Raw genomic sequence first — 15512 nt, forward strand, 5'->3', positions numbered from 1 at the left:
GAGGGAGGGCTTTACATTCCTGGCGTACTGGCACTGGCTCTGGGGGAGATGGTCCAGGAGGGAGGGCTTTACATTCCTGGAGTACTGGCACTGGCTCTGGGGGAGATGGTCCAGGAGGGAGGGCTTTACATTCCTGGGGTACTGGCACTGCCTCTGGGGGAGATGGTCCAGGAGGGAGGGCTTTACATTCCTGGAGTACTGGCACTGGCTCTGGGGGAGATGGTCCAGGAGGGAGGGCTTTACATTCCTGGTACACTGGGACTGGCTCTGGGGGTGATGGTCCAGGAGGGAGGGCTTTACATTCCTGGTACACTGGGACTGGCTCTGGGGGAGATGGTCCAGGAGGGAGGGCTTTACATTCCTGGTACACTAGCACTGGCTCTGGAGGAGATGGTCCAGGAGGGAGGGCTTTACATTCCTGGGGTACTGACTCTGGGACAGATGGTCCAGGAGGGAGGGCTTTAGATTCCTGGGGTTCTGGCACTGGCTCTGGGGGAGATGGTCCAGGAGGGAGGGCTTTACATTCCTGGGGTACTGGCAGTGGCTCTAGGGGAGATGGTCCAGGAGGGAGGGCTTTACATTCCTGGGGTACTGGCACTGGCTCTGGAGGAGATGGTCCAGGAGGGAGGGCTTTACATTCCTGGGGTACTGGCACTGGCTCTGGGAGAGATGGTCCAGGAGGGAGGGCTTTCCATTCCTGGTACACTGGGACTGCCTCTGGGGGAGATGGTCCAGGAGGGAGGGCTTTCCATTCCTGGTACACTGGCACTGCCTCTGGGGTGGATGGTCCAGGAGGGAGGGCTTTACATTCCTGGGGTACTGGCACTGGCTCTGGGACAGATGGTCCAGGAGGGAGGGCTTTATATTCCTGGGGTACTGGCACTGGCTCTGGGGGAGATGGTCCAGGAGGGACGGCTTTACATTCCTGGGGTACTGGCACTGGCTCTGGGGGAGATGGTCCAGGAGGGAGGGCTTTACATTCCTGGGGTACTGGCACTGGCTCTGGGGGAGATGGTCCAGGAGGGAGGGCTTTACATTCCTGGGGTATTGGCAATGGCTCTGGGGGAGATGGTCCAGGAGGGAGGGCTTTACATTCCTGGGGTTCTGGCACTGGCTCTGGGGGAGATGGTCCAGGAGGGAGGGCTTTACATTCCTGGGGTTCTGGCACTGGCTCCATTGGAGATGGTCCAGGAGGGAGGGCTTTACATTCCTGGTACACTGGGACTGGCTCTGGGACAGATGGTACAGGAGGGAGGGCTTTACATTCCTGGTACACTGGGACTGGCTCTGGGACAGATGGTCCAGGAGGGAGGGCTTTACATTCCTGGTACACTGGGACTGGCTCTGGGACAGGTGGTCCAGGAGGGAGGGCTTTACATTCCTGGTACACTGGGACTGGCTCTGGGACAGATGGTCCAGGAGGGAGGGCTTTACATTCCTGGTACACTGGGACTGGCTCTGGGACAGGTGGTCCAGAAGGGAGGGCTTTACATTCCTGGGGTACTAGCACTGGCTCTGGGACAGGTGGTCCAGAAGGGAGGGCTTTACATTCCTGGTACACTGGGACTGGCTCTGGGGGAGATGGTCCAGGAGGGAGGGTTTACATTCCTGGTACACTGGCACTGGCTCTGGGGGAAATGGCACCTGTACAGAGATGGGACTGAGTTCCTTGTGGGTCCTTTTGCTCCTGCTGTCAGGGGTATTTTACATTAACTCGGCAGGGGTGCGTGAACCAAGAGGATACAATAGAGAGAAAAACCAGGATGCACAAAATACTGGGATGGACAAATAGCACTGGTGGAGAGAATCGTAAGTTAATAGGTAAAGTTGGAGTTGGGGAGAAAGTAATGATGTCCAAATCAGTTACTGTGCATGTATGTGAACACACGGATTATAGTCAATAAGATTGGGGAGTTACAGGTGCAGATTGCAATTTGGAAATGCTTTTGCGTCTTGTCGGATTGCCAGATTTATATTACAAGAACTATACAAGCTATAAACTATTTATTAATACTAACTGTGGGGAAACTATATACAAAACAACAGATGAAGAACAGTAAGATCAAGCACAAGCAACCGCTCTCCGGCTTCCTCCAGACAGTCTGAGGGGGTCACCTGACTCTATCATTCACTTATATATATTAGTGAGAGTCCTAGTGGTCAGTCGGTGAATTACAACACAACCATGATATCACTACAACAACGATAACAGAAACCTGGTTTAAGGAAGGGCAGGACTGGGTGTTAAATATTCCTCAGTACAAGGTGTTCAGAAAATATAGGAAAGGGAGGAAGGACAAGTGGTGGGGGGCATTGGCGAGGGAGAGCATTGCAGTGCTGGAGAAAGAGGATGTCCCAGAGGATTCAAGAACAGAATCAATTTGACTGGAGCTCAGGAACAAAATGGGTGCAATTACATTGCTGGATGTAGCCTATCGACCAGCAATGAGTGAAGAGGATGTCGAAGAAGAAACCTGCAGGGAAATTACAGAGAAATGCAAATATTATTGAGTCGTTATAATGGGGGACTTTAATTACCTGAATGTATACTGAGACAGTGATAATTTAAAGGGCTGAGAGTGGCAAATGTTCCGAGATTGTGTCCAGGAAAAGTTCCGACAGCAATTTGTGTCCAGTCCAACAAGAAATGATACACTGTTGACCTGGTTCTTGGAAATGTGACAGGTCAAGTAGATCAAGTGTCTGTGGGGGAACATAAAGGAGACGGTGATCATTGTATTGTAAGGTTTAGGATGATGGTGGAAAGGGCAATGGACAATCCAGAGTGAAAATAATGAACTATGGGAGAGCCGACATTTAATGGGGCAAGAACAGAGCTGGGCTGGACAGGCTGGAACAAAAGGTTAGCGGGAAAACTGTAGCTGAACAATGGGCTATCTTCAAAACAGAAATGGTTCAGGCATAGACGAGGTGTATTCCCTTCAAAAGGAAAAGTAGGGGAAAACAAATCCAGAGCTCCCTGGATGAAAAAGGAGAGAGAAATTAGGATAAGGAAGAAAATGTTTGCTTCTGAAAGGTGTCAATAGAAAATACAGTTGAAAATAGAGAGGAATGCAGAAGGTTCATAGGGGAGGTGATAAAGCTCCTGAGAGAAAGATTTTAGGAAAAGACTGGGAGCAAATATAAAGGGAAATCCGAAAGTCTTCCATCGGCATACAAATAGTAAAAGGGTAGTAAAATGAGGGGTCGGGCCAATTCGGAACCTAAATGGGAGGCTCGGGGCATGACTGAGGTATTAAATGAATACTTTACATCAGTCTTTACCAAGGAGGTACCCAGGATATGGTGTCAGATGAGGAAATTCTGTCCCTAGAAGGTTTCAAAATTGATAAGGAAGGAGTGTTGGATAGTCGGTACTGAAAGTTGACAAGGCATCAGGACCGGGTGAGATGTGCCCAAGGATATTGAAGGAAGAGAGAATGGAATTGCAGGGGCGCTGGCTATAATCTTTCAGTCTTCCCTGGACTCAGGGGAGGTGCCAGAGAGCTGGAGAATTTTAAATGTTACACCCTTGTTCAAAAATATTTGTCAGGATTGCCCCGGCAATTACAGAGTAGCCAGTTTAACATCAGTGGTGGGCAAGCTTTTAGAAACAATTATTCAGGATACAATTACATGGATACAAAATTGGCTGAATAATAGGAAGCAGTGAGTAATGGTGAATGGATATTCTTCGGGCTGGAGAAAGTTTTGTAGTGGTGTTCCCCACGGAACCCTTGCTTTTTCTCATATATATTAATGATCTAGATCTTGGTGTGAAGGGAACAGTTTAAATTTTGCAATGACACAAAACATAGAAGTATTGTATACGGTGAAGAGGATAGTGTAGAACTTCAAAACGACATAGACAAGTTAGTGGAGTGGGCAGATAGATGGCAGATGATGTTCAATGCAGAGAAGTGTGAGGTGATGCATTTTAGTCAGAAGAACATAGAACATAGAACAGTACAGCACAGAACAGGCCCTTCGGCCCTCGATGTTGTGCCGAGCCATGATCACCCTACTCAAACCCACGTATCCACCCTATACCCGTAACCCAACAACCCCCCCCCCCCCCCCCCCCCCCCAACCTTCCTTTTTTTTAGGACACTAAAGGCAATTTAGCATGGCCAATCCACCTAACCCGCACATCTTTGGACTGTGGGAGGAAACCGGAGCACCCGGAGGAAACCCACGCACACACGGGGAGGACGTGCAGACTCCACACAGACAGTGACCCAGCCGGGAATCGAACCTGGGACCCTGGAGCTGTGAAGCATTTATGTTAACTACCATGCTACTGTGCTGCCCAAACATGGAGAGAAATATAAAATAAAGGATAAAATTATTGAGGGGATGCAGGAGCAAAGAGGGTGTATATGTGCAAAGATCATTGAAGGTGTCAGGAGAGGTAGAGAGAGAAGTTAATAAAATATATAATATTCTGGGCTTTATTAATAGGGGCATAGAGTACAAGGGCAAGGTGGTTGTGCTGAACTTATACAAGACACTTGGGCGACACTTATGGGCAGCACGGTAGCATTGTGGATAGCACAATTGCTTCACAGCTCCAGGGTCCCAGGTTGGATTCCGGCTTGGGTCACTGTCTGTGCAGAGTCTGCACATCCTCCTCTTATACTCAGAGAGTAGTAAGGGCATGGAATGCCCTGCCTGCAACAGTAGTGGACTCGCCAACACTAAGGACATTCAAATGGTCATTGGATAGACATATGGACGATAAGGGAATAGTGTAAATGGGTTTGAGTAGTGTAGAGTGGTTTCACAGGTCGGCGCAACATCGAGGGCCGAAGGGCCTGTACTGCGCTGTAATGTTCTATGTCCTATGTGTGTGCGTGGGTTTCAAAAGCAAAGCTTACTCATAGAGATAACGGACAGAAAACTGTTAAACTGGAAGCATCGTCTGATGGTTGAAATCTGCAGCTGTAAGTGTGGCTGCTTCCTTGAAGAAACTGAGGAATCCTGGTGAGATGTCACCAAGTTCCAGACAGAAATCGTGATTTAAGGAATGTGAAGCCAAACATAATATAAATGGATAATCAAAATTCTGCTCTTACCTGTCTTGTTCTGCTCTTGGCGTAGCATAAGCGGCTTCCTTGGTGTGTACGCTGACAAAGGAAGGTTCAGACGTGGAGATAACTTCAACACGTTTATTAAACCACTTACACTTCTCTTACTTAGGTTCGCCACTACTGTCAATCCTTCTATAGCTACTCAGACTGACAAACCAGTCTGCTACAATCCACGTGGTGGGTGTGATATTGAATCAATCCTGTGTCTCTACTCACTGAGTGTCTCCACTGGAAAGAGGAAGATCATGTGTGCTGTGTCCTTTATATATGGGTTGGTGTAACGCCCCCCTATGGTAGTGTCACCTCTGTGTGTATCGTGAATGCCCATTGGTCGTGTCCTATCTTACTGGCCTATTGGTTGAGTGTCTGTGTGTCATGTCTCTGGTGCTCCCTCTAGTGTCTAGCTAGTCTATGTGTACTTACATTAACCCCTTGTGTATTTACATGATGCATATCACCACATTACTCATCTCACGTTCCTGTACTCTGCTAATCTACTTCTGACTATATACATGATGTGGAACTCTGTCCCCCCAGGACTGTCTGGAACCAGGCTCCATCCATTCATCAAACAATATGAGGGTCTATCATACGACAGGGACATGGTACGCCATCAGCATTATCATGCAAAACGCTCTCTCCATGAAAAGGAGCCATTCGTCCACCTGGAGTTCACCACTCGCCAAAGGTATTTCCCAGTTTCTTTGCTAAAGATCTTTCTAAAAGTGTAACCCACACTGAATAACAGTTTAACAAAATGATAGGACAATTTCTCAGACGTATTGGCTTTAGCTGAAGACCCCTCTTCCTGTGTGGTAGCAGGGGCACAGGAAGTTATCCTCTCTAATATTTATCCCCCAAGCACTATCACTAAAACAGATTACTGAGCCATTATCACATTGGCGTGAACCACTTGGGCACGGGCTGGCGGAAGGTGAGAATCCTCCACACCTTCATGGGCTAGGCCGGAGCCGGCAGGGTTGGTGCTACGCCAGCCAGCGCAGAAGGGCTTGGTCAAGCCAGGTCCCGCCGGTACGGGTCTGGTTTGATTTACGCTGGCGGGACTGGCCAGAAACGGGTGGCCGCTTGGCCCATCGCGGGATGGAGAATCACTGTGGAGCCGCGATTCCCGCCCCCGCCAAAACCCCAGCACCGAGAATTCGGCAGCCGGCGTCAGGGTAGGATTCACACCGCCCCCCCCCCCCCCCCCCCCCCCGGCGATTCTCCGATCCGGCGGGGTGGGGGGGGGGGGGTTGGAAAATCCCGCCCCGATCTTTAACCTGTTTGTTGTTGTGCGAGGAGCTGCAGGAACTTTCCCGCCTTTTTGGAAAAAGGACGGCAACCTGAGTGCTGTCCTCCAAGAAGACGCCGCCATTACTGAGAAACATTTCAGAATGCTGTGCCGCTAGCTCATGAGCCTGACAAATTTTAACTGTTTATTCCAAAGATAGTTCCGATTCCCTCAGCTAATTTTCATTCACATCAAAGACAATTTAGTCCCACATCATGGAAAATTCCACCGCAGAAAAATTATAGGTTTTAGCTTTTAACTTTAAATCAGTGACAAAATGATCTGTGGACTGTTCTGTCTTCTGTGAACGTGTTCTAAACACATAGCGTTCATAAATTTCATTCTTTCTCGAAATGCAATGTTCACCAGATCTTCAAATTACTTCATTAGAAGTTTTACTATCTTCATTGTTTGCACGTTTTAAACACAACAATTGCTTTTGGCCCTGCCGCTGTTAGGAGCATTGCTGCCTTACGTGAATCTGATCGATCTCCTAAATTTACAGCAGGAAGAAACATGTAAAATTGTTGTTTAAACACACGCAAGTTGGTGTCCACATTGCCATAACATCTGAGACTCATTAGTGGCTTCAACGACTCCATGTTGTTCATTCTTGTAGTCAGCAAAATCTTCAAATCTAGTGGACCTCGTGGCAGGCTTGTTTTTCTCAGTGTTTAATATCAAGCAATCCTGGTACCATGTGATGTTCTTGTCAGATAGCCTGACTTATATTACAAGAACACTTGTAGCCAAAGCTATAAACAATTTATTAACATTAACTGTGGGTCAAATATATGCAAAACAATGGATGAATAACAGTGTAAACATGGTGAGGGGTGTTAGCAGAAGGAGGAGCTGGATGGGGAGGTGTGGGCCAAGACTTGGGCGGAGGCCTTGTGGATGCTGAACATGTCTTCATTCACCTGAGGAAGGAGTAGTGCTCTGAAAGCTCGTGTTTGAAACAAACCTGTTGGACTTTAACCTGGTGTTGTAAGACTTCTTACTGTGTTCAGCTCCATAGGCAGCAGTGCTAACCCCCTGCACCACATGCCGCCCTGCAGTGACACATTTACACTCTAGTGCAACGCCCACAAATTTCAGGGCCTTTCCTTGTTTTTCTGACCTCGTCTGGAAAGCCGAACCATTCTGAATACGTCATGATGTGGGGAGTCACTTTGAAGGGAGAACTGTCTCTTTCTCAGAAACGGGGAGGCTGGTTGACACTGTTTTGCAATAGGTTTTAAACTAAAGGCAGCAACTTAGTAATAAAATATTTTTACTCAGAAGATATTGTTTACTCAGAAGATATTGGGAAACAGGTCAGTACACTTGGAAACTGTACTCAAGACTTTTCGCAATATTTGTGAAACTTCTCCAAAGTGGACAGAGGAACGAGAGATATATCCTCAGGAGAGATGGCCTGCGTGCTACCCTACAGTACATTGTGTTCACAACTGTCCAATTACATCATGAGAAATAACTGTGCATTGATGGGAATCTGGGCATCATTGCTTTAACCTGCTCCAGGAATCCAACTCCAGCAACACTGGCTAAAGTTACGTTCCTTGTAAAAGGAAACGTTATCTCTTATCCAGACCCTCGTTATTTTTACAGTCGGGTTCAGTTTTCCTGTCATTTTGAATCTTGCGTCTAGCAGATTAACCCAGCCTGAGCTTTGCACACAGAGAGTCAAACTTTTCCTAAACATTCTGCAATCTTCACCTGATGCTGTTACTGTCCCGCTGAAGGGGGATGTTCAACATGGACTGATGTTATTTACATCCTGTATGGTGGCACGGTGGCACAGTGGTTAGCACTGCTGCCTCACAGCGCCAGGAACCCGGGTTCAATTCCGACCTCGGGAGAGTATCTGTGTGGAGTTTGCACTTCTCCCCGTGTGTGCGTGGGTTTCCTCCGGGTGCTCCAGTTTCCTCCCACAGTTCAAAGATGTGCAGGTTCGGTGGATTGACCATGCTAAATTGCCCATTAGTGCCCAGGAATGGTCGAAGGGATAGGTTGGGAGAGTGGGCCTAGATGGAGTGCTCTTTCAGGAGCTTTGGTGCAGGCTCGATGGGCCGAATGGCCTCCTTCTGCACTGTAAGGATTCTATGGCATACCATGTTCAGCTCTGGGCACTGCACACCGGGCAGGCTATTATGTCCTTGGAGGGGGTTCACTGGAACTGCACCAGGTACAAAAGGGTTAAATTATGAGGACAGTTTGCCTGAACTTGGCTTGTATTTCCTGATAGAGGTTTAAAGGGTGATCTGATTAAGGTGTTTAAGATGTTCAAAGATGTGCAGGTTAGGTGGGACTATGGGGCTGCGGGGCAGTGGGCCTAGGTAGGGTTGCTCTTTCAGAGGGTCGGTGAAGACTTGATGGGCCAAATGGCCTCCTTCTGCACTGTAGGGATTCTATGGATGACAAAGGGTAGATTTGGACATGGACTGTTTCAGTGTATGAGGAGTTGCAAATGGAACTGAACATACCCCAATTTGAAATGATGATGGAAGGAAGGTCATTGATGAAGCAGATGGTTGGGCCTGAGTAACTCCTGCAGTGATGTCTGAGATGGTTGACCTCCAAACACCACAACCATCTTCCTTTGTGCCAGGTATGACTCCAAACAGCGGATGGTTTTCTCCCTGTTTCCCATTGACCTCAGTTTTGCTAGGGCTCCTTGATGCCACTCTCAGCCAAATGCTGCCTTGATATCAAGAGCAATCACTCTCACCTCACCTCTGGCATTCAGCTCCTTTGTCCATGTTTGAACCAAGGCTGTAATGAGGTCAGGAGCTCAGTGACCCTGGCGGAACCCAAACTGAGCATCAGTCAGCAGGTTATTGCTAAGTAAGGTGGCACAATGGTTAGCACTGCTGCCTCACAGCGGCAGGGACCCATATTCGAATCCGATCTTGGTGACTGTGTGAAGTCTGCACGTTCTCTCCATGACTGCTTGGGTTTCCTCCGGGTGCTCCGGTTTCCTCCCACAGTCCAAAGATGTGCAGGTTAGGTGGATTGGCCATGCTAAATTTCCCCGAAGTGTCCAAAGGTTAGGTGGGGTTACAGGGATAGGGCAGGCATTGGGTCTGTGTAAGGTGGTCTTTCAAATGGTCAGTGCAGACTTGATGGGCCAAATGGCCTTCTTCTGCAATGTGGGGATTCTATGAGCCTATGAAGCGCCGCTTGATAGTACGGCTGACTCCCTCCATCACTTTACTGATGATCGAGAGGCAGTGCCTTACTGATATGGTCGCTGGACAAGTAATCCAAAGATCCAGATTCATGGCAGAGGGTGAAATTTGAATTCAATAAAAATTTGGAATTAAAAGTCTAAAGGTGACCATGAAACTATTGTCAAGGGCGGCACAGTAGCATAGTGGTTAGCATTGTTGCTTCACAGCTCCAGGGTCCCAGGTTCGATTCCTGGCTGGGTCACTGTCTGTGCGGAGTCTGCACGTCCTCCCCGTGTGCGCGTGGGTTTCCTCCGGGTGCTCCGGTTTCCTCCCACAGTCCAAAGATGTGCAGGTTAGGTGGATTGGCCATGATAAATTGCACTTAGTGACCAAAAAAAAAGGTTAGGAGGGGTTATTGGGTTACGGGGATAGGGTAGAAGTGAGAGCTTAATGTGGGTCGGTGCAGACTCGATGGGCCGAATGGTCTCCTTCTGCACTGTATGTTCTATGTTCAATTACCACCCCACCTGTGTTTTTTTTTCTTAGTTCATGGGATGCGGGCGTCGATGACGGGTCCAGCGTTTCCTGCCCATCCTTGAGGGCATTTAAGAGTCATCAACATTGCTGTAGATTTATCCAGTTTCCTGTGTACACATTTTCTACATTGCTGGGTAGAAGCCAGTGTTGTAGCTGTACTGGAGCCACTTGCGGCAATCTCTGGAGCACAACTCTTCAGTACAATTGCCGGGATATTGTCAGGGCCCATAACCGTTGCAGTATCCAGTGTCTTCAGCCGTTTCTTGATATTAAGTGGAGTGAATTGAATTTGCTGAAGACTGGCATCTGTGGTGCTGGGGACCTCTGGAGGAGACCGAGATGGATCATCCACACGGCACTGCTGGTTGAAGATTGTTGGAAATGCCTCAGCCTTGCCTTTTGCACATATGCGCTGGGCTCCTCCATCATTGAGGATGGAGATATTTATGGAGCCTCCTCCATTCACGGCTGGATGTGGCAGGACTGCTGAGTTTAGATCTGATCCCTCCATTGTGGAATTGCTTAGCTCTGCCTATCACTTGCTGCTCATGCTGTTTGGCGCACAGGTAGTTCTGTGTTTTAGCTTCACCAGGTTGACATCTCATTTTTCGGTATGCCTGGTGCTGCTCTTGGCATGTCCTCCTGCACTCTTCACTGAACCAGGGTCGATCCCCTAACTTGGGGTTAATGTGGGGGCTATGCCGAGCCATGAGGTTACAGATTATGGTTAAGTACAATTCTGCTGCTGCTGATGGCACAGGGCCTCCTGGAGACCCAGTCTTAAGTTACTAGATCAGTTTGAAGTCGCACACAACACAATGGTGATATTCTCAATGTGAAGATGGGACTTTGTCTCCACTAGGACTGTGGGGTGGACATCCCCACCGATACTGTCAGATGCATCTATGGAAGGCACGTTGATGCGGATGAGGTCCAGTATGGTTTTTCCTCTTGTCGGTTCCCTCATCACCTGACACAGTCCCAGTCTAGCAGCTATGTCCTCTAGGATCAGCTAGCTCGGTCTGTGGGGGTACCACTGAGCTACTCTTGGTGATGGACATTGAAGTCCTCCTACCCAGAGTACATTCTGTGTCTTAACCACCCTCAGTGCTTCCTCCAAGTGGTGTTCAACATGAAAGAGTACTGATTCGTCAGCTAAAGTTGGAAGGTACGCGGTAATCAGCAGGATTCAGTAGATTCATACCCATCTCTGTTTCACAAATACCCAGCTCCCATTTAGGAAATAGTCTACTCCTTTCACACAGCCATCAAGAAGGTCGAACATGTATTTCTCTAACAATGTTTAAGACTTCCAACTGTCCCACATTTCTTTACAGCTAAACAAGTATCTTTTCAGTGTAGTTACTGCTATAATGTAGCAAATAATGCAGTTAATTTGTGCACTGCAAATATCAAAGAAGCACTGTGATAATTTTCAGATTTAGAGGTACTGGTTGAGGAATACATACTGGGGACACCACAGGAAAACAGTCACTCATATATTACCGTGTGATGTTTAATATTCACCTGAGAGGGATCACAGGTCCTCAGTATAATGTCTCATGAGACACCACAACTCATAGCGAGGCACTTCCTTTGAATGCAGGAGACGGCCAATTCACATCATGTCCCAGTCGTGGGAATTGAGCTCACATCTTCCTGAATCAGAGGTAGAAACTGCCATTGAGCCACAAGTGACATCTAGGAGAGTGGAGACAAGATTGCAGATGTGGAATGAAAGTGATTATTGACGATTAGATTGTAGACGTGGAGTGAGAGTGATTATTGAAGATTAGATTGCAGACTTGAATTGAGAATGATTATTGAAGATTAGATTGCAGACGTGGATTGGGAGTGATTATTGAAGATTAGATTGCAGACGTGGAGTGAGAGTGATTATTGAAGATTAGATTGCAGACATGGAGTGGGAGTGATTATTGAAGATTAGATTGCAGACGTGGAGTGAGAGTGATTATTGAAGATTAGATTGCAGACATGGAGTGGGAGTGATTATTGAAGATTAGATTGCAGACTTGAATTGAGAGTGATTATTGAATATTAGATTGGAACGTGGAATGAGAGTTATTATTGAAGATTAGATTGCAGATGTGGAGTGGGAGTGATTATTGAAGATTAGATTGCAGACTTGAATTGAGAGTGATTATTGAAGATTAGATTGCAGACGTGGAGTGAGAGTGATTACTGAAGGTTAGATTGCAGATGTGAGGTGGGTGTGATTATTGAAGATTAGATTGCAGACATGTAGTGAGAGTGATTATTGAATATTAGATTGGAACGTGGAATGAGAGTGATTATTGAAGATTAGATTGCAGACATGGAGTGGGAGTGATTATTGAAGGTTAGATTGTAGAGGTGGACTGGGGGTGATTATGGAAGATTAGATTGCAGACGTGGAGTGAGAGTGATCATTGAAGATTAGATTGTAGACGGGCGTGTGAGTGATTATTGAAGATTAGATTGTCCACGTGGAGTGGGAGTGATTATTGAAGATTAGATTGTACACGTGGAATGAGAGTGATTATTGAAGATTAGATTGTACACGTGGAATGAGAGTGATTATTGAAGATTAGATTGCAGACGTGGAGTGAGAGTGATTATTGAAGATTAGATTGTACACGTGGAGTGGGTGTGATTATTGAAGCTTAGATTGCAGACGTGGAGTGAGAATGATTGTTGAAGATTATATTGCAGATGTGGGGCAGCACGGTGGCACAGTGGTTAGCATTGCTGTCTACGGCGCTGAGGACCTGGGTTCGAATCCCGGCCTTGGGTCGCTGTCCGTGTGGAGTTTGCACATTCTCTCCGTGTCTGCGTGGGTTTCACCCCCACAACCCAAAAATGTGCAAGCTAGGTAGATTGGCCACGCTAAAATTGCCCCTTAATTGAAAAAATAATTGGGTACTCTAAATTTTTTTTTTTTAAATATTGCAGATGTAGGTGTGGGGGTAATTATTGAAGATTAGATTGTCCATGTGGAGTGAGAGTGATTATTGAAGATTAGATTGCAGACGTGGAGTGGGAGTGATTATTGAAGATTAGATTGTCCATGTGGAGTGAGAGTGATTATTGAAGATTAGATTGCAGACGTGGAGTGGGAGTGATTATTGAAGATTAGATAGCAGATGTGGAATGAGAGTGATTCTTGAAGATTAGATTGCAGACGTGGAGTGGGAGTGATTATTGAAGATTAGATTGCCGACATGGAGTGAGAGTGATTATTGAAGATTAGATAGCAGATGTGGAATGGAAGTGATTATTGAAGATTGGATTGCAGATGTGGAATGAGAATGATGATTGAAGATTAGATTGTAGACATGGAGTGCGAGTAATTATTGAAGATTAGATTGCAGATGTGGAGTGAGAGTGATTATTGAAGCTTAGATTACAGACGGGACTGGGGGTGATTATGGAAGATTAGATTGCAGACGTGGAGTGAGATTGATTATTGAAATTTAGATTACAGACGTGGAGTGAGAGTGATTATTGAAGATTAGATTGTAGACGTGGAGTGAGAGTGATTATTGAAGATTAGATTGTAGACGTGAAGTGAGATTGTTTATTGAAGTTTAGATTACAGACATGGAGTGAGAGTGATTATTGAAGATTAGATTGTAGACGAGGAATGAGACTGACAATTGAAGATTAAATTGTAGACGTGGAGTGAGAGTGATTATTGAAGATTAGATTGCAGACGTGGAGTGGGAGTGATTATTGAAGATTAGATTGCAGACGTGGAGTGGGAGTGATTATTGAAGATTAGATTGGACACGTGGATTGAGTGATTGTTGAAAATTAGATTGCAGACGTGGAGTGAGAGTAATTATTGAAGATTAGATTGCAGACGTTTAGTGAGAGTCATTATTGAAGGTGAGATTGTACATGTGGAATGAGAGTGATTATTGAAGATTAGATTGCAGACGTGGAGTGGGAGTGATTATTGAAGATTAGATTGCCGACGTGGAGTGAGAGTGATGATTGAAGATTAGATAGCAGATGTGGAATGAGAATGATGATTGAAGATTAGATTGTACACGTGGAGTGGGAGTGATTATTGAATATTAGATTGTAGACGTGGAATGAGAGTGATTATTGAAGATTAGATTGCAGACGTGGAGTGGGAGTGATTATTGAAGATTAGATTGCCGACGTGGAGTGAGAGTGATGATTGAAGATTAGATAGCAGATGTGGAATGAGAATGATGATTGAAGATTAGATTGTACATGTGGAGTGGGAGTGATTATTGAATATTAGATTGTAGACGTGGAATGAGAGTGATTATTGAAGATTAGATTGCAGATGTGGAGTGCGAGTGATTATTGAAGTTCAGATTGCCGACGTGGACTGAGAGTGATTATTGAAGAATAGATAGCAGATGTGGAATGACACTGATTATTGAAGATTGGATTGCAGATGTGAAATGAGAATGATTATTGAAGATTGGATTGTAGACATGGAGTGAGAGTGATTATTGAAAATTAGATTGTAGACGTGGGGTGAGAGTGATTATTGAAGATTAGATTGTAGACGTGGAATGAGAGTGATTATTGAAGATTAGATTGCCGACGTGGAGTGAGAATGATTATTGAAAATTAGATTGTACAAGTGGAGTGAGAGTGATTATCGAATATTAGATTGTAGACGTGGAGTGGGGGTGATTATGGAAGATTAGATTGCAGACGTGGAGTGGGAGTGAGTATTGAAGTTTAGATTGCCGACGTGGAGTAAGAGTGATGATTGAAGATTAGATAGCAGATGTGGAATGAGACGGATTATAGAAGATTGGATTGCAGATGTGGAATGAGAATGATCATTGAAGATTAGGTTGTAGACGTGGAGTGAGAGTGATTATTGAAGATTAAATTGTAGACGTGGAGTGAGAGTGATTATTGAAGATTAGATTGCAGACGTGGAGTGGGAGTGATTATTGAAAATTAGATTGCAGACGTGGAGTGGGAGTGATTATTGAAGATTAGATTGCAGACGTGGAGTGGGAGTGATTATTGAAGATTAGATTGTACACGTGGAGTGAGAATGATTATTGAAGATTAGATTGCAGACGTGGAGTGAGAGTGATTGTCGATGATTAGATTGTAAACGTGGAGTGGGAGTGATTATTGAAGTTTAAAATGTCCACGTGGAGTGAGAATGATTATTGAAGATTAGATTGCAGACGTGGAATGTGGGTGATAATTGAAGATTAGATTGCAGACGTGGAGTGAGAGTGATTATTGGAGACTAGATTGTACATGTGGAGTGAGAGCGATTATCGAAGATTAGATTGCAGACATGGTGTGGGTGTGATTATCGAAGATTAGTTGTGCACATGGAGTGAGAGCGATTGTCGAAGATTAGATTGTACATGTGGAGTGAGAGTGATTATCGAAGATTAGATTGCA

General features: G+C 45.9%; 1 protein-coding gene across 1 annotated transcript in view; it reads left to right on the plus strand.

Annotated features, from left to right (window-relative positions):
• LOC119952919 (disintegrin and metalloproteinase domain-containing protein 10-like) overlaps positions 1 to 15512 on the plus strand; it is a 135603-nt gene that overhangs the window by 2912 nt on the left and 117179 nt on the right. Inside the window, exon 2 of the mRNA XM_038776550.1 lies at positions 5628 to 5778. Within this exon, the coding sequence (XP_038632478.1) occupies positions 5628 to 5778 (151 nt within the window). The remainder of the gene's footprint in view (positions 1 to 5627; positions 5779 to 15512) is intronic.

This window comes from Scyliorhinus canicula, chromosome 18, assembly GCF_902713615.1.
Source record: "Scyliorhinus canicula chromosome 18, sScyCan1.1, whole genome shotgun sequence".
NCBI classification, from domain to species: domain Eukaryota; kingdom Metazoa; phylum Chordata; class Chondrichthyes; order Carcharhiniformes; family Scyliorhinidae; genus Scyliorhinus; species Scyliorhinus canicula.